Raw genomic sequence first — 20,529 nt, 5'->3', positions numbered from 1 at the left:
ACCTGGGGTGTCTTTGGGGTGCCATGGGGTGGTGTGGATGAGGTGTGGGGTGGTGTTTGTGGTGATGAGTGTAGTGGTGTGTGGTGTTTTGTGCGTAGATGTGGTGTGGGTGATGATGTTGGGTTCCTGTGTGTGTTGTGGTTTGCGTTCCCTGTGCTCTCTCTCTGTGTATTGCGCCTTGTCTCTGAATTTCGCTTTGTGGGGGTTTGTGGGTGATGTGGGTGGGTGTTTTATATGGTGATGGGTGTGTGGGAGTGGTGTTTGTATGTGTATCATGTGTGTGTATTTTGGATTGTCCAATGTGGCTTTGTTTTGTAAAGGTGTGGGTATTTTGAGCGCGGGGGGGTGTACCGCCAATGGAATACCGCGGTTGCAAGACCGCTGCGTGGATTGGTGGGTCGTAATGGCATGGGCGTGTTTGTGTTGGCGTGACGGTGGAGGTTTGGTCATCTCCAGTTTATCGCTGACCGCTGATGAGGTGGGCTTCAGTGGATGTCGGGTTTTTGGCGGTTTGGCAGTTGTGGGTCAGAATGACCGTGGCGGTTTACCGCGGCCGCGGCGGGATTATGGCGGTCTTCTGACCGGCGGTAAGTGCCTTTTACCGCCAGGGTCAGAATGACCCCCTATGTGTACTTTCCCCTGCTAATCAGTGCTAAAGTGCCTGTGCTCTCTCTCTCTCCTAAACTTGGCAATACTGGCATATCCGCAATTGGGAGATTTAAATTACTTAAAAGTGCCTAGTAAAGTGCACTACATGTGCCCAGGGCCTGTAAACTAAGGGGCATATTCATACTTTGTTTGTGTCGGATTTGCTTCATTTTTTTTTACGCAAATCTGGCGCAATCCTAACTCCATATTTATATTTTGACGCTAGATATGTCTAGCATCAAAATATTGGAGTTAGCGTAATTTGTTGCCTGCAGAAAACTACCTTGCATCAATGAGATGCAAGGTAGGCGTTCCGAGGCAAAAAATGACTCTAAGGCCTTTGCGCCTTAATTATCCTCCCCTGCAAAAATCACAGGAGGAGGAGGGCCTTTAATGGCGCTAAGCCTGTTTAGCGGCCTGATTTAACGCTTGGGTCAGGGCAGCCATTAGGGGACCTTTGGGCCATTTTCCTTTGTCAGAGGCCATAGAAACTACCCACAGGTGCCCTTCCCTGCACCCAGGGACACCCACACTTGGAGGACACCTAAGGATGGGGGGACCCATCCCAGGTATGTCCAGGTATGGTGATTTCTCATTATTAAAGTGCCATAGGGGCACTTAACTTGGGCCCCCCTACATGGCACTGTGCCGAATTGCCATGCCCGGGGGACATAAGTCCCCTTGGCATGGCCATTGGGCAGGGGGGCATTACTCCTGTCTTTACTAAGACAGGAGTCATGTCCATGGGGGTTATGTGTCAAAAAATGATGCTAGTCAGGTTAGCGTCATTTTTATGACTCTAACCTGGCTAGCACCATTGTGTGCCGCACAACCTCCTGTTTCCCCTAGGCCTCCCCCACCCCGTTAGCGCCATTTATTTTTACATTGATCGGCCCTTACCACCGACTAGCATCATTCCTTAAATATGACGCCCGACTGGCATCCAGAAATGGCGCTAGCCGGCGGTAAACTTTATGACGCAAATCTGCGCTAACACAGGTTTGCGTCAAACAATATTAATCAGGGCCTAAATGCTATTTGTGGCCTGCAGCACTGATTGTGTCACCCACTTAAGTAGCATTTTAATCATGTCTCAGGCCTGCCATTGCAGAGCATCAGCATGTCATAGCAAAATTGTCTCTTCACACAGCAAGTATCGCAACTCATGACAGTGAGGTTCCAGCCTGCCTGCCCACAATGCCTGCCCGACTCCTCATGCTCGCGAACTACTGCCAGTGACACCCTCCTTGCTCCTGGCGACCTTCTCCCATGTGAACAGGATTCTTGCCACAATTCTTAAGAAGGTAAAACTTCAGCGGGACTTATCTGGGACTGTGTTCGACCTGTGCTTCAATACGGTCATCCTGAACTTTTGTATACAATTTGGTCTAGTACAACTAGATAGCCCCAGTAGGCGCTTTATGCTTTTAAGCAATATGTTGAGTTTTAATGTTTACAAATCTATAACTCAAGTTCTGCTTATAAGATTTTTGTATTTGTGGTTTTATTTTGTTCATTAACTTAAGCTCTATTTTTCTAATCTGGTGTAGATTATTTTTGTATGTTGCCTTCACTGTTTTACTGTTTGATGTGTTGCACAAATACTTTACACATTGCTTCTTAAGTTAAACCTGGCTGCTCTTTCCAGAAGAGAGAGCACAGGTTAATTAAGTGTGCGTTTGTGACTTTCCCTGACTAGGATTGTGGTTCCTGCTTGATGAGGGTGCATACCTCTGTCAACCAGAAACCCAATTTTTAACAGGATAGGTACAAAGGGCTTTAAAAATGATTTTTATACGTGCACTGAGGTTCCCATACAGATCTGCAGCCTGATATAATTGTCTGGTTGGAGTATTGTCTGTCCTTTTGTGATTTTTGGGCAACTTGTAGATATCAGGTTTGTGTTGTGACTTCTTATTTTAATATTCAAGTTCATTTTGGTTAGTGAAGCAAGCCTGCAAGCTATTACTGGTCGTCAATGTAATCAGGTTACTGATTTCTGATGTTGGTTCAGTCAAAGGTTTCATATAGTATGTCGGTAGTTATAACTGTTTTAGCATGTCATGTTTATAGTCATCAACCTTCTGTATCGCAACGGCCCTGCCCTTATGAGCCGGTTTGATTACTTTCTCTTTTTTGATTTCTTTAAGGATGCAAGAGCATCCCTTTCCACCTCTGGTATGTTGCATTTTACACTATTAACATCTTTCGTGACCATATGCTCAAATATCGGGATTCTGTTAGTCACAGCATATGCCGGGTGCAATTAAAGTAGAAACAAGTTCCAGGCTAGTCACATAGTTTTTTGGGTATATTAATATTTTAGGAGAATATATTTCTGTCTGATCTTGCGGAAAGTTAGTTGGAACTCTTTAACTTAATTGTCCGACTCCACGAAGATACTTTTGCCCGAATCAGATGTGGCAGGGACAGTGAACTGACAGCCCCAATTATTACCAAGAGGGGGTTACAGGAAGGCTGCGTTCTTGCTCCCATCCTCTTTCTTTTGTACATTGACAACTGCATTAAGTATTTAAATAGTTGCATGAATGACTCACCACGGTTGGCTGGTCGAAAAATTCTGGGGTTCCTTTATGCGGAGGACACCATTATTATGGCAAAATCACCTGTGGGATCACAAAACTTAGTCAATCAATTCTGATTGTTTTGTAAAGACTTTGACCTTTAGCTCAATGTTGGAAAAACAAAATTGATGATTTGTTGGCAGGGAAAGAAGAAGCTGAACAATAGCGTAAACATGAATTCTGCCATTCTAAAAAGAGTCAAAGAGATTGACTATTTGAGAATTAGATTGATGGCTTCGGGTAGATGGGATGCACATATTAGTAAAAGTGCCCATATCTTATGTCACAGAGAGGGGGCTTTCATCCACAAAGCTAAAGCTGCAGTTAGTCCCCCATTAAACCCCATTATAGAAATGTATAAGGCCCGGGCTAGGGAAGCAGCTCTATATGGAGCTGAATTGTGGGTCTTTAATATTCAGCAGAACATGCTATAAGCCAAACAAAACAACTTCATCAGATACATAGCTAAGCTGGGGAAGGGCACTACATTAGTACCCCTAAGAATAGAGCTTGGGTTAAACAACATTGAAGATCATGTAGCCCTGAAGTCCCCCCTATATGGAATCCGGCTCTGGAAGACAGAGGAACTGGAATCTTTTAGGGAGGCAATCAGAGACTTATTAGGGAATGCAGGGAGTTTAGATAAGGTTAGTTGGTTGCGGGAAATGAAATCTGTTTAGGATGAACTGTGTTTCCCCCAGTTTGGGGGAACCCTGAATCAATCCCAACCAATGCTGCCAAGCTTGTTAAGCTGAGATATTGGGGGAAGACAAATGATTGGATTTCCCAGAGGAGCGGGTTGGGTCGACTCACATCAGAATTTTTGCTTGTCAAACAGGAGCCATATGCTGAATATTTTTTTGACCTGCCTTTACCAGCCTATGCTCGCTCCCTATTTCTCCAGTTTAGATACAGTATCTAACCTGTTAATGCTTTTACCACCCAATGGTCATCAAACAGCTCTGAAGGAAACAAATGCAAACCTGTGAAAATCATGTGTAAAATCAATTGAACATTTCCTTTTTTTCTGCCCTAAATATAAGATCCCTAGAAAAAAATGGATCATCCCGCTGTGCAAAACTTTGCTTCTCCACAATAGTGCAAATGCCTATAGAATTTGTAGATATGATACATATATAGTGGTATTAAGTGCAGTTTCTAAATATCCATCAGCTGCATGGTCTATCTGCTGCAGAGCTCTGAAAGCACTTGGAGGGGTCGGCTCAGAAGAGGAATCTTTGGCTGCATTGGTCGAGAGCTTTTGTAGTATTTGGATGCGATTGTTCAAGAAATAGTTTGTGTTGTTTTGCATTGGGTTACTGGCCCAGTCTGAAAAGTTTGAAATTGAAATTTTTCATTTATCACTGCACCATTATCAATGTTTACACAATGTTATATTTGCGAAGTTTTACACAGGATTACTAGCCCACCCTTTGGCATTAATGGTTTATATATGGTCTTATTTGAGACATATTTTAAGATTGTACCGATTACAGCCTATGCCAATTATTTGTGTATTCACGTGGCCTCCACTTCAATATGTATAGTACTGTGCACTTTGGTATTGTGGCTTCTTATTACTGCAATTTTAAAGTTGTTAGTAATACAAACTTACCCAGTCTTTAAAGCTTGAATTTGAAATGTTTCAATTTACCATCATCAATGTTTATATTTTGTCATATCGGTGAAGTTTTGCATATGGCCACTAGCCCAGCCTTAGACAGGAATGTTTTCTATATGGTTATATCTGAAACTAATTTTAAAATTGTAACGATTACAACATGTTTATAATGCCCTTACTTTGAGTATAGTATAATACAGTTCACTTTGTTTTTTTTGGCTTATCACTACAGTCATAAAGCTGTTAGTATTACGAACTTGGGGAGCTTCCTAGTGACTGTGTATATTATTGTATAAGAAATATTTTGCACCGACATTTTTAACTTTTATCTTTTTAAATTGTGATTCTTGTGTGACTATGAGATTTTAAGTTTCGAAATGTCAATAAAAACAGTAAACAGTAGTTGGAACAAACGTATTTTTGTTCTTAAGAAACAACTTTGGGCGATGTTAATCCTGACATCCTTCTACGTATAAATCTCCCCGTACCTCCTGAAGAGACTGCAGACCATTCCAAATTAAGTGGCCAGACTCATCCTCCCCAAATGGAGCCCCATCACCCTCCACCTCAACCAGCTACACTGGTTCCCCATTCAGAAGAGATGTCAATTTAGGATGCTGATCCACACCTACAAAGCCTTCACAATCAAGGACCTGCATACAGCAACCATCGTCTGAAATTCCACTCACCCTCCAGTCACCTCGGCTTCCCTCTCCCTCACACAAAGCCCCTGCACTCTCTAAAGCAATGGTGGAGGATGCTCTTTCGCCTTCCTTACGGAGAACAACAAGAACGACCTCTCCCTTCACCTATGATCCTCATCCTCTCTTCTGGAATTAAGGAAAGGACTCAAGACCTGGCTATTCAACTGAGCCCCTAAGCAGCTATGCTCACAGTGCTTGGATAACCTCACAGGTGATTAGCAATGCTCCAGAAATCCTGATTGATTGGTTCACATCCTTTGTGTGGTATTCCACCAAACGTTTTGTCTCCACCAAGCCTGCTTCTATCGATTTGTTTTAGTACTTTTAGGACTCTGTGCACTTTACCACTGCTAACCAGTGCTAAAGTTCTTGTACTCTCTCCATCAAACATGCTAAAATTGGCATTCATGTAAATGGCTTTTTTAATTTTACTTGTAGATCGCTAGTATATGGTACTGTGTGTACCCAGGTCCTGCAACTTAAATGCTACTAATAGGCCTGCAGCATTTTCTTTTTGTAAACCACTAAAGTAGCCTTTTAAAACATCTCAGACCTGCCACTGCAGCTTAAGAGCTGGCAAAATAAACCTTAGGCCAGTCCTAAACCTTCATTTTTAATATTTATAATCCACCCCTAAGTAGGGGTCTAAAGGTAGGACAGGGTTAATTTTATTTACAAATTAGGGCCAGATGACTACTGGATGACAGGATGACTTAGAGGGGCTGAACCTAGCCCTGCTTACACTTCAAAGGGTTTTGCCTCCTGCACACACAAAGGAACCTGCCACCAGGTATGAGGAATACCCTGCATTCTGTCACCCCAGACAGTTTGAAGACTTCCCAGTGGAAAACCTTTCCTGAGCCAGATGTGGGGATAGGACAAGGAACCATTCCACACAAATTCTGGAATAATATATAAATATTGGACCTCCAGAGCCACTACTCAGAACACTTCTGGACGTGTGGATGTTACTGAACAATAACTTCCCTGCTGCCAGAGGGCTGCCCTACTGCTTGAAGGACTGCCTAGCTCTCCAAGAAGAAGATTGGACCTGCTCACCTTCATTACAGACTAACCAGAGTGACTCCAAGGGTCAGTTAGCTGACTTCTTATGTGAGCTACAGGGATACAGCAAACTTCAAAGGCATCCCTGCACTCCCCTGCTGATCTGCTGCAACAGAACCTGCCTGGACTTGCACCTGGACTTGCCTGAGCTCTGCTGCCCTCTGCTGGATTGAATCCTGAGCCCCAAATAGTGCCTGCCCAGGTACTCGAACCTTGGCTTGCAACAGAGTGCACTCCTCCAGGCGAATGGGTGAAAATTCTGAAGTTTTGGCATCTTGTGACTGCAATCAGATCCATTCATGCCAAGACTCTGCCATCCACAACAATAACCAAAGTGAAGTTCTGGTTAAACCTACTCTTTGCGCTGACATCAACCACCAGGAACAATGGACAACATGAGACCTACAATTCACACTACAGCAATGAAAGACCCTGACAACTGCCAACGGACAGCTACAACAAAACCATTCACAATACTTGACTGGCTCTTCGCTCAACAGTGATTACTATTTGCGACGCCCGATTTGCTTTCAGCATCGCAGTGACAAACATCCGCGACCCTCAGCCTCCTCTATGGGGTCTCCTCCATAGTGTATGGAAATCTCTGCACCAGACTTTGAAGGAAACTTTTCAGTGGAACTAACCTGGCACCTGTGTCCAACCTATGAATCACCGCTGTCAGCCTGTGTCATGACCACACAAACTTGCCAAGTCAAACCAAAGAAGTGCATGAGAAAAGCAAAGAGATATCCTCAGTGGAGACAGCAAAGCCCAAACTGGAAGAAGGTTTGCAGAGTAATCTTGCGCTTATTTCAAAGGAAGAATCAAGAAGAGAAGATCCAAGATGGCCGCTGTGAGTCCTGAAGGTTAGTTACAGTTCTAGTCTTGCAATCGGTTGGTTGCTAAGTTATGAGCTCTCCAGCTGGAAGCCTTGCACTTCAACTGAGGTCTGACAGGAATCAGCTGTGTGGAGAGAGAGCGCGCTTCAGAACAGAAACTCCTGTGAGGTAAAATTACATTTGAAGATTATATTACAGAAAACTGATAAATATTGTCAAGGTTTATTCGAAGAGTTTGATAGTAGATCGTTCCAGTGGAAGTCGGCAAGGCTACAGAGTTAATGTATGAATTAACCTTATGTTTACAAGGTTCTCGTTTAAGATAATAAAGTCAAAGAAAAAACGAACTTTAAAAGAGCAAGTATCTACAAATGTCAAGGTTATAAACAAAGGCCAAGTTTAAAGGAGAAACGAACTGTTAACAAATAAGCATTTACAAATTCAATGGTAATAAACCAAAATAGAGTTTAAAAGAGAAACGAACTTAAATAAACAAGCATTTACAACTACAAGTTATCGACAGATGTCGAAGTACGGAAGGAGAAACTAACGTAATAAACAAGCATTTACAAATACAAGTTATCAACAAATGTCGAAGTAAGAAAGGAGAAACAAACTTTAATAAACAAGCATTTACAAATACAAGTATTGACAGACGTCACAATAAGACAGGAGAAATTAAATAACATCAGCTGATTTGAAGAACGCATTATCACCAACTATATATATATATAGCAACATAAAACCAATCTCTAACAAAGGTTGAGAAGTTCTTCCAGAATCAGTAATAAGCATTTTTTTAAGAAGAGCTATCATTTATAGAGAGAAGCAAGGCTACAGAGAACTCAGGGTCAGTGAAGAAATAATAGAATTAAAGAGAATTAAGTGTTGAGAGTAGAAAGTGAAAAACTGATGTTGTATGTCCCTAGTAATTGCGACTGTGACTCTTGCAGGTGCTGTATCCAATCTTAGATGTGAAGAGGCAGATTGAGTACTGGCGTTCATCATCTCTGTGGCAGTCTCTCTACCATCCTATTCCCCTTTCCCCCTCCGGGGTACTCAGCACGAAGGATTAATATTCGTTGTGAGTAGCTCGGGTCGGGACTGAGGAGTTATCTTCTGCTTCTGAGGAAATCGAATTGAAGTATCCTGACAGCCTGAACTGGTGACTTTCCCTCAGTCTACTGCAACCAATTGAAATTGAGTGGCGTTTTGTGCTTTTAGGCATATTTTCATGAAAACCTTTATAATTGCAGTTTTACTGTTTGAATCTCCATCATTGTGGTATCCGTTCTTAATATTTACTCTGTCTAAGTTGGTTTGGGATTATCCTTCCATTGTTTTTTTACTTTATGACTGATTGTGTTGTGCACTAATGCTTTACATATTTCCTCTACGTTAAGCCTGACTCTTTTGTGTCTAGATACCAGAGGGTTAAGCAAAGGTTAATCTAGTGACTGTTTGTGGTTCACCCTAACAAGGATTGTGATTGTTGTCTGAATGTGCTGTTAAACCCCTCAACAAATATTCTCAATTTCTTATAGAATATAGGCCCATATTTATACTTTTTTAGCGCTGCATTTGCGCCACTTTGTAACGCAAAAGTGGTGCAAACTTACAAAATACAATTTTCTGTCAACAAATGATGCAAATGCAGCACTAAAAAAGTATAAATATGGGCCATGGTGTTGAATAAAGCTTAATCACTGTGATGCATCATAGGTCAAAGAGTGTGTACTGCCACATTTGTCTTCTTTTTGTTCAATCCTCATTGTTGGTAATGGAGAAAACCATACAAATAATTTGTCATTACCACTAGTACTGTTGCTGCCTCCCTTTATGCAACAAGCCCTCTATATTGCCAATGGAAGTCTATGGAGTTCGGAGCATTTGTTTTATGCAATGCATGACAAACATGGCCTATACCACAACATGGTCATTACAGTAGGTATTCACTTGATTGCATTTTGACATAATTTAAGGTGTGATCAGAAAAATGCTGAGTGTGTCTTCTGAATTGCTGTGTAGAATAACAAGAAATGAAAGGTGCCTGCCATATTAGTTTAGTATCTTTGGAATTTCTGATTCATAATGTCATATAAAATGATGGGCATGCCCTTAATATTGCTTTGTTTTTGCTAATCATGGATACTGGATTAAATTTTCTGAAAAACTAAGGGATGATTATGAAAAGTTGTATCTTATCATCTAAGCATTGTCAGATGTCTGTCCCAAGTACACGAATTAATACATGAGATTTGCATGCTCTTTTAAATGCATCAGGAATAGTGAAAATATATTTTCAAACTATGTTTCTGATTTCTCAAAAATCCAATCATGACGACAGAGAATCTTTGCATTTGTGTAGCTCTTTCCCTTTCCTCTACCTGTTGGTATTTCTGCCTCCTCTGTCACCACCCACCACTGCCGTTGTTTTTATTTTACTGAATACAATTGTCTTAATCAGAAGTAGCTAAATGTGCAGGTGCTCAACATTTTCTTAAATGACACACTGGTTTCAATTTTTTCTGAGTAATATATTTGGCTGTGTTGTATCTCTTTTCCAAGAACTGAACTTCTTCAAAACATCGAGAAAGACAAAATTGAAAAGGAGGAAAAAAATGTGAAAACATCCGAAGTCTTGGTTCCATTAGAAGAACGTAGTACACATTTTAAAGATATGCTTCTTGAACGAGGGGTAAGACCTGACATTTCATTATAGACATTTGTATTAGACAAACACATAGGCAAGTACAGCCTACAAAGGTATTATTAATGTCAATATTTGTATTAGTAGTAGCAGTTGTAACAGAAGTAGTAGTAGTAGTATTATTGTAGCAGTAAATATTTTGGATGGAAACCTATTATAATATTCCTAATACAATCGTAGTTGCAGTCAGTGAGATAGCTTTACAGCTGATTTTCTAGAGCCCTCTCTAACAATGCCAAGGGCAAATGTATGTTAAATAAATAACATGATATGGTATGTGCCGTTTTGAATAAGTAATATACCATCTTTTAATGTAATTGATCAATCAGAGGCGTTTGTTGAATTGTGCATTCAGAAATGTTGAAATATCTTTAGCTATGTGCTTTATGGAGTTCTCACTGTGGCTCTGGTTTCTGCCAACTTCTGTCTATAATTTTCACTAGTAAAGGACAGGCTGAAATATTGGCAAACAGCATTGATGTCATCTAGACAATATCCCATTCCATTATTTCAGTGGGGCATTAAACGGTTGTTGTTTACTTTAGAAATCTATAGAATTTACATTTCACGGTTTCTTGAGCTGTTATACTGCATTGTTCAAATTAACACCGTTGACATATACTGAGGGGCATATTTCTAAGTTGTTCATGCAGTGCAGCACAGCTAGTCACCCAAGAGTAGGAATGCACTGTATTTAAGTCAATAAGGTACATTCCTGCCTTTTCCCCTGTGCTGGCGCCCTTTAGGCAGCCTAGTGGCAATGCAGCTACCCTTGCACCATGGTGCAAGGGTGCCTGCTTTGCATGCAGGATTGCTTTTGTGCAAGAAGGGGCACCTTCCTGCACAAAAACAATCCCCAGAGGCTTATTCCTCTATCAAGGTGTGCTGCAGAATGCAGCAAACATAGAAAGAGGAAGTTAGAAGGAGAAATCAAGACATATCTCCTTGTTACTCCTCCCCCACGGAAGGCATAGTATTTTGGCACATTCCCAGGTTTACCAGCTCTGGTAAATTTGGGAATGAATCAAAATCCATGGGAGTTGTATGGGAACAACCATGCAACGCCCATAGAATGCCTTTCCAGGGCAGAGTAATACAACACAGCGATTTCCCCAGTGTTGCTTTACTCCAGATTTATGGAGCCAATCAGGGTTACCAAAAGTGGTCTTGCATGGCTTCTTATATCGCATTCAAGGTTTGCGTCGCACATGCACCATTTTGTGTTCTGCAATCGAGACGCAAACTGGCTCCTAGACATGACCCTAAGATTCCCCACCTTGTGTTAGTAATAGGGCAAAGTCGGTGTATCCAATTACTAGGCACTAGTAGCTTATTTTCTTAGGTTTTGAAAAATGTTTCAAATGTCCAGCTATTTTCTAATTTTGTTTTTTATGTACTTCTTGTACAATCTAAAGGTAACCATTTATGATTAGTTAGTGACCTGTCAGGCATGTAATGGCTTTTTGGTTTACAGAAATCAGGAAAGACTGCTCCACAGGGAGGAACTATATCACACAGGCATCGCAATGTTTGTGATGTACCCAGCAAAACATTTTTATAACAGTAATGCAGTCCATTCAGTTTTATATGCTGAGAACCCGTTTCTTGATATTATTTTTAAGCGAAATTCTGCTGGTGCCAATTTATCCAACCAAGTGTGTCATCCAAATGAAATGTTTGAAAATGCAAGCTGCTCACGATTCCATTGATTTAAAGGAAATGATTAACATTGACACAAAAGAAGCTATTTCAGGACACAAATTTAACTGAACTTCTGTTGAAACCTGCTCAAATTAAATCTGTAGCGTCCCTCCGGACGGCTCTTTGAACGTTAGCAAGAACATCAGACTGTTTTTTCGCTGCAATAGAGCTTTCTGCTTTGTTGAAACTGAAATCCTATTCTCACTCTCCGTTCACAACAATATTGCTTGAATTCCTTCGTGTTATTTTCTTGGTGTGTCCTAATATAAAGGGACAGGAAAGGCAAAGAGAAAAATGAGACGTAGAGGGCAGAAAAAACTGTGGAAAAATACAATTACCATCTCTATGTATGTTCGTTGTTACAAATGTCGAATGAAGCTAGGTATGGATGATTTCACGTGGCGATGCCAGGGCGCCATTACCCTTAAAGCAGGAAAGGAAATCAGGGCCAACATCCACTGGTTTGAGAATAAAAAACAGCCACTAATTAGTGGCACCCCTGGTTTCTGGTGTACTGCACCTTTTACTCTATTGATAGCTATGCTCCTGGTGATCTTACTGCCCTATCGGGTTCAAGAAAATACGTTACTAATTTAAGTAGTTCTTCAAACTCACTTCTAGGAAATGCTTGTCTGTATCCAAGGTTCACAACTTACAATTACATGAAAAGAGGCAGAGGGAGCAATTTGCTTCAAAGAGAAAATGTATCTATACACAGACATTTGAACTTTGCATTTTAACAAATGAGGAACAGAAACTGGATTTTGGTCGAAAGTATAGAAGGCAATGTGTTGGGTAAGAAAGACAAGAGGTCACCGACAGTAGTTTGGAAAAATTGCTGATGAAAGCAAAGAAAATAGGTCATCATCCCAACACCTGAATATAAGTAAACTGGGATACTTACGGCAGGAGAAATATGGTAGCCAACACCACTCTTTCCTTGATGTGGTATCCACGAATGAGAACAGTGCCAAACTACAACAAGATGAAGGGGGGGGATAGGAAATGAACTCCAGGGAGTAGAACCTGCAAATATTGACACAATGTTAGACTTTGATTTGGCAGATAAGATGCAAAAAGTAGTTGGCATACGGGTAAATAAATTCCACTACCTCAGATCGTGAGATTTCTAGGTCCACCAATGAGAAGGAATCAGGCGCAGCTCCTCCGCAAGGGCGGATGAGCGCCCCCCCCGCCAGCAGCAGCTGCTGCAAACCGTTCACTAAAAAACAATAATAAACTATGTTTATTATCATTTTTTAGTAAAAGGGGCATGGCCACGGGCTGTGATGAGCAACGCATATGTGTTTGCTCAGCTGCCTCGGGCCGGTCAAACACACATGCGCAATAGGCTCTCTCCAGCCCAGAAACACAGTTGCTGGGCTGTAGAGAGCATGCACAGGCTCCCAGGTTACCTGGGAGCACCCTGGCTGGGAGTTCCCAGCCAATCCTGATGCTGCTCTGAGCAGCTTCAGGATTCAGGATTGGCTGCAGGGCAGGTTGGGAGCTTGTGTCTGCAGCCTGCCTGCATTAGAGAAGCAGCGCTATGGTGATGGCGGTCACGGTGATGGTGGCGGTTCCTATTATTTTCAAACCCACCCCACGTGCTGCACCGCCCCCTGTTAGCACCAGGAGCCGCTCTTTGAAGGAATGTGGTTGTTAAAGGGGCAAACTTGAGGGAAATGAGGTAGGAAGAAAGAACTCTGAGCTGATATCCTCTGAAGGAAGAACAGATTTAACACATCAACTTTCAAATACACAATTAAAGAACTTTCAATACTGTAACCACATGCTTGTTCCACATGAGCACACTCTATAGCAAGATTCTGTATTTATCTCTTGAAAATCCTAACAAACAGGATGTCATCATGGAGGTGCAACCACAGCTGATGAACCAGTTCCTTCACTGGATCAAAGATGATAGATATCTGAAGGTAGCATTACCACCAATTGCTGACAAGATTTTTTCAGGTTCATATCCCAGAGAATACCTTAAATAAGATTTTAACTTGTGAAATATTGTCTTTAACAACCATTTCTGACAAGAGTTAATTGGATACAAAATCCTGGGCGATATCCCAAAAAGAGGTGTCTTAAATGTGTGCAAGATTTTCCCATTATAGGGCATGGCCAGCAGTGCTTAATTCGAGCTGATAGTTTCCATTGCTTGGCACTGGCACTTAATTGTGAACACTGGGACTTATAACACTTTGCCACATGGTGGTGCTGCTTGTTCAATTTAAAAATAAGCACAACAAGTATTTATTAATTTGATGTATACTTTAAAAATGACTAATATCTACTGCTCAAACTACTTAGATAGCTGTTGGGGACCTGAAAAAAGAACTGTCACACTTGTAGGAGCATGATGGCTAGTAGTTGTGTTAGCACTGTCATTGGCAGCACAAGCAGGGGTAATGGGTGGTGTATTCTGCAGTGGTCTCCTCACAAAGGCCCTGCAACTTATTTTATTTTTCAACAATAAAGCACTAAGGGTGGGCGGAATTTGCAAAGTTTTACTCCACGGAAGTCTGCAGAGTTACATAAAAGCTCTGCATGATTCTGTGGAGTTCCACCCACTCTAAAGTCAGACCTATCAAACAGAGCCCCTCTAAGGAACCCTCATTGTTACCAGGCAAGCTTCCAGGGAGAGTCAGCGTGGCCACCTTCTTTTGCATTGCGGGGACAAAGTGCATGTTGTGTCCCTGCCTAGAGCCCCTTTGATGCTTTGCAGCCCCTCTCCCATTTCCCATTTCCTGTCTCATCACAGTGCAGAAGGTGAAGCTGACAATCCAGAGGAGAGGAAGCAGAGCTATCAGCCCAGCCTGTGCAGTGCTGCCCACCTAACCCCACACTCCCAGCCATGGTTCAGCCCCACAAGTCTGTAGCAGAGGAGACTGAGACAGAGCCTGTCTGCTCCTTCAAGTTCCTGTGTGGAGTAGTGGAAGATGGCTAAGCAGATGCATGGGGAACAACCACCAATGTGGGTAGAAAGGAAATAGTGAACTATGATGACCCTTGTTGGTATATCCACCCTCTCAAGTTTGAACTTGAGAGAGTGGATACCATTACCAATGAAATCGTCTGACCATCGGGCCCAATTAGCTTTGCCTGTGAAGACAGCTTCTATTATTCAGATGTCTCATTTTAGACCTTCGGTTACGTAAGCTTTAGAAGGGATGACCACTCTTTCGGACATTTCAATGCGTCAATGGCACATGATTAGGTTGAAAATCGTTGTTGAAGGAGTGGGTAGTCGCAGAGCACAGTAAAAAACAAGGTTATTTTGTGATATCTGCTGCTGAGTGCCTAGCTTTAGTTTAAACATAGGCCCATATTCATACTTTTTTTGCGCTGCATTTGCATCACTTTTTGACGCAATCGTGGGACAAACTTACAAAATATAATTATGGGGCATATTTATACTCCGTTTGCGCCGAATGTGCGCAATTTCGGTTCAAAACATGCACCAGATTTATACAATGACGCCTGACCCCGCGGACGTCAAAATTCCTCCAGGTGAGTCATTTTTGGGATGCGGGAAACTGCCTTGCTTTAATGACATGCAAGGTAGACGTTCCCGCCCAAAAATGACGTTAAGGCCTGTGACCTTATTTATACTCCTGCGTCATTTTGATGCACAGGAGGAGGCGGGGCTTAAAAAACAACACCCAGCCTGATGTGAGCCGTTTTTTAACGCCTGGGTGAGGACAGACGTTAAGGGACCTGTGGGCTCACTTCCATGGTCTCTGACCCTGGAAGCAGCCCACAGGTGCCCTTCCCTGCCACCAGGGGAACCCCCTGCCACTCTCGCTCACCCCTGGAGGACACCCATGGATGGGGGGACCCATCCCAAGTAAGTACAGGTAAGTTCAGGTAAGTATCATTTTTTTTTTTAAAGTGGCATAGGGGGGTCAAATTTGGGCCCCTCTACATGCCACTGTGCCCAATGGCCATGCCCAGGGGACAGAAGTCAATGGGGGTTGTGTGCCAAAAAATGGCGCAAGTCAGGTTTGAGTCATGATTTTTGACTCAAACCTGACTTGCACCATTTTTTGACGCACAACCCCGATTTTCCCCTATGCCGGCGCTGCCCGGTTTGAGTCATTTTTTTTTTTTCACTCTGACCAGACCGCAGCGCCGGCTAACATATATCCTTAAATATGGCACCCGCATTGTGCGTAGGAATGGCGTTAGCCGGCGATAAATTTTTTGACGCAAACCAGCGCTGGTTTGCGTCAAAAAGTATAAATATGGGTCTATATTTTGTACGTTTGCACCACCTTTGCGTAAAAAAATAATGCAAATGCGGCACAAACAAATATGAATATGGGCCACAGTGTTTAGAATCAGCACTGTCCAACAACCCTTTGTTCCTTTTTGATGCACTACATTTACCTGGAATTGTGTACTGCTGAATAAGCTTGCTCTTTCAACTGCCACTGAGCCAAGCCACATATCTCTGCATTTTTTGCATGCTTCACCACTGCCTCACAGAGCGCTTTTTTTTAGCAGTACTTTGACACACTCATACCCGAAGGATCGGTCATACTTAAATGGTGAAAAAAACCTCGCTATGTATGATGTTTATTTTCTCCGCAGTGTGCCTGTTGTGCGTGTCCTCATATGCCACTTTTGCTATCTACATAAAATGAGTAAAACAAAATTCAGAAACAAGGACACTTTATGCTAAAGTGCATTGAAAGTAGGTTTGTGTGCGCCTGTAACAAATAAGCCACCAATAATAATGAACAGCAAAAGCTTAACGGTGCTTTATTAACCCCTTCTGTGCCAAGGACGTAGTGGTTACGTCCTTCAGCACAGTGCTGCTGTGCCGAGGACGTAACCACTACGTCCTCGGCACACAGCCCAGAGGGAGCGCTCTCGCTCCCTCTGTGGGGTTCCCCCCCACCCACCCAAGTCAGGGATGGAAGGGGAAGCCCTTCCCCTTCCACCCCAACCCCCCCAACCCCCCTGTGACATCAGCCCCGGGGGGGGGGCAGAAGCCTCTAGGCACCAGGGATTATTTTTTTCTTTTTTTCTTTTTGTAATGTTTTCTTTTTTTTTTAGGTGGGGAGCGACCACTTAGGCAAGGGTCGCTCCCCTAGGGGGCAAATTATATTTAGGCCATTTCTGCCCCCTTTGGGGGCAGATTGGCCTATTTTGATGAGGGCCAATCTGCCCCCAAGGGGGGCAGAAACCATTAGACACCAGGGAGTTTTTTTTTTTTTGCGTGAATTTCACGCAAGGGGAGCGACCCCTTGGGCAAGGGTCGCTCCCAGGGGGGGGGCATTGTTTTGGGAAGGCCTTTACTAACCCCCCTGGGGGCAGATGGGCCTATTATTAGGCAGATATGCCCCCAGGGGGGGCAGAAACCTCTAGGCAACAGGGATCTTTTTTTTTTTTTCTTTTTGTTATGTTTTCTTTTTTTTTTTAGGTGGGGAGCGACCCCTTAGGCAAGGGTCGCTCCCCTAGGGGGCAAATTATATTTAGGCCATTTCTGCCCCCCTTGGGGGCAGATTGGCCTATTTTGATGAGGCCAATCTGCCCCCAAGGGGGGCAGAAACCATTAGACACCAGGGAGGTTTTTTTTTTGGTGTGAATTTCACGCAAGGGGAGCGACCCCTTGGGCAAGGGTCGCTCCCAGTGGGGGGCATTGTTTTGGGAAGGCCTTTACTAACCCCCCTGGGGGCAGATGGGCCTATTATTAGGCAGATCTGCCCCCAGGGGGGGCAGAAACCTCTAGGCAACAGGGATCTTTTTTTTTTTTTCTTTTTGTTATGTTTTCTTTTTTTTTTTAGGTGGGGAGCGACCCCTTAGGCAAGGGTCGCTCCCCTAGGGGGCAAATTATATTTAGGCCATTTCTGCCCCCCTTGGGGGCAGATTGGCCTATTTTGATGAGGCCAATCTGCCCCCAAGGGGGGCAGAAACCATTAGACACCAGGGAGGTTTTTTTTTTGGTGTGAATTTCACGCAAGGGGAGCGACCCCTTGGGCAAGGGTCGCTCCCAGTGGGGGGCATTGTTTTGGGAAGGCCTTTACTAACCCCCCTGGGGGCAGATGGGCCTATTATTAGGCAGATCTGCCCCCAGGGGGGGCAGAAACCTCTAGGCAACAGGGATCTTTTTTTTTTTTCTTTTTGTTATGTTTTCTTTTTTTTTTTAGGTGGGGAGCGACCCCTTAGGCAAGGGTCGCTCCCCTAGGGGGCAAATTATATTTAGGCCATTTCTGCCCCCCTTGGGGGCAGATTGGCCTATTTTGATGAGGCCAATCTGCCCCCAAGGGTGCAGAAACCATTAGACACCAGGGAGGTTTTTTTTTTGGTGTGAATTTCACGCAAGGGGAGCGACCCCTTAGGCAAGGGTCGCTAACTGGGGGGGGAATTATTTTAGGCCATTTCTGCCCCGTGGGGGGTAGATCAGCCTATTTTGATTAGGCTGATCTGCCCCCAAGGGGGGCAGAAACCACTAGGCACCAGGGATTTTTTTTGTTTTTTTTGTTTTACAGATGGGGAGCAACCCCTTCGACAAGGGTCGCTCCCCTGGAGGGGGGGGTGGGGGGGCATATTTATTTTAGGCCATTTCTGCCGCCCCTGCAGATCAGCCTATTGGTATTAGGCCGATCTGCCCCCAGGGGGGGGGCAGAAACCTCTAGGCGCCAGGGCAAATAGTTTTTTTGTGTTTTTTTTTTTTGTTTCTTTGTTTTTTTAGAGATGGGGAGCGACCCATCAGGCAAGGGTCGCACCCCTGGGGGACATATTGTATTTATACCATTTCTGCCCCCCTTGGGGGCAGATTGGCCGATTGTAGGTCAATCTGCCCTCAAAGGGGGCTGAAACCACTAGGCACCAGGGATCTTTTTTTTGCGCCGCCACACAAGAGGAGCGACCTTGTAGGCAAGGGTCGCTCCCCAGGGGGGGTGGGGGTTGGGGGGGCAAATTTATTTTAGGCCATTTCTGCCCCCGGGGGGGCAGAAACCTCTAGGCACCAGGGCAATTTTTTTTTTGTTTTTTTGTTTTTTTAGAGATGGGGAGCGACCCATCAGGCAAGGGTCGCTCCCCTGGGGGGCAAATTGTATTTAGACCATTTCTGCCCTCCTTGGAGGCAGATTGGTCGATTTTAGGTCAATCTGCCCCCAAGGGGGCAGAAACCACTAGGCACCGGGGATTTGTTTTTTGGCGCCAATCTAACGCAGGGGGAGCGACCCTGTAGGCAAGGGTCGCTCCTGGGGGGAGGTGGGGGTTGGGGATGCAAATTTATTTTAGGCCATTTCTGCCCCCCTGGGGGCAGATCGGCCTATTATTAGGCCGATCTGCCACCAGGGGGGGCAGAAACCTCTAGGCGTCAGGGCAAATTTCTTTTTGTGTTTTTTGTTTTTTTTGTTTGTTTTTTTTAGAGATGGGGAGCGACCCATCAGGCAAGGGTCGCTCCCCTGGGGGACAAATTGTATTTAGACCATTTCTGCCCCCCTTGGGGGCAGATTGGTCGATTTTAGGTCAATCTGCCCCCAAGGGGGCAGAAACCACTAGGCACCGGGGATTTGTTTATTGGCGCCAATGTCACGCAGGGGGAGCGACCCCGTAGGCAAGGGTCGCTCCCGGGGGAGGGTGTTGGGGGGGCAAATTTATTTTAGGCCATTTCTGCCCCCAGGGGGGGCAGAAACCTCTAGGCGCCAGGGATTTATTTTTTATTTTTTTTATTTTTTTTATTTTTTTTGTTTGTTTGTTTTTTTAGAGATGGGGAGCGACCCATCAGGCAAGGGTCGCTCCCCTGGGGGGCAAATTGTATTTGGACCATTTCTGCCCCCCTTGGGGGCAGATTGGCCGATTTTAGGTCACGTTGTGTTTTAGGCTATTTCCTTTTGTGGGTGCTAGGCCTACCCACACAAGTGAGGTACCATTTTTATCGAGAGACTTAGGGGAACGCTGGGTGGAAGGAAATTTGTGGCTCCTCTCAGATTCCAGAACTTTCTGCCACAGAAATGAGAGGAAAAAGTGTTTTTGGGCCACATTTTGAGGTTTGCAAAGGATTCTGGGTAACAGAACCTGGTCCGAGCCACAGAAGTCACCCCAACTTGGATTCCCCTAGGTCTCTAGTTTTCAAAAATGCACAGGTTTGGTAGGTTTCCGTAGGTGCCGGCTGAGCTAGAGGCCAAAATCTACAGGTAGGCACTTTGCAAAAAACACCTCTGTTTTCTTTCAAAAATTTGGATGTGTCCACGTTGCGCTTTGGGGCGTTACCTGTCGCGGGTGCTAGACCTACCCACACAAGTGAGGTATCATTTTTATCGGGAGACTTGGGGGAACGCTGGGTGGAAGGAAATTTGTGGCTCCTCTCAGATTCCAGAACTTTCTGCCACAGAAATGTGAGGAACATGTGTTTTTTAGCCAAATTTTGAGGTTTGCAAAGGATTCTGGGTAACAGAACCTGGTCCGAGCCACACAAGTCACCCCATCTTGGATTCCCCTAGGTATCTAGTTTTCAGAAATGCACAGGTTTGGTAGGTTTCCCTAGGTGCCGGCTGAGCTAGAGGCCAAAATCTACAGGTAGGCACTTTGCAAAAAACACCTCTGTTTTCTTTCAAAAATGTGGATTTGTCCACGTTGCGCTTTGGGGCGTTTCCTGTCGCGGGCGCTATGCTTACCCACACAAGTGAGG

General features: G+C 43.9%; 1 protein-coding gene across 1 annotated transcript in view; it reads left to right on the top strand.

Moving 5' to 3' along the window:
* TCERG1L (transcription elongation regulator 1 like) overlaps positions 1–20,529 on the top strand; it is a 1,516,577-nt gene that overhangs the window by 1,046,538 nt on the left and 449,510 nt on the right. The window contains exon 10 of the mRNA XM_069239738.1: positions 10,031–10,160. Coding sequence (XP_069095839.1) covers positions 10,031–10,160 — 130 coding nt within the window. The remainder of the gene's footprint in view (positions 1–10,030; positions 10,161–20,529) is intronic.

Source organism: Pleurodeles waltl, chromosome 6, assembly GCF_031143425.1.
Source record: "Pleurodeles waltl isolate 20211129_DDA chromosome 6, aPleWal1.hap1.20221129, whole genome shotgun sequence".
Taxonomy (NCBI): Eukaryota; Metazoa; Chordata; class Amphibia; order Caudata; family Salamandridae; genus Pleurodeles; species Pleurodeles waltl.
The sequence above is the reverse complement of the archived record's forward strand: the minus strand, read 5'-3'. Positions and strand labels throughout refer to the sequence as shown.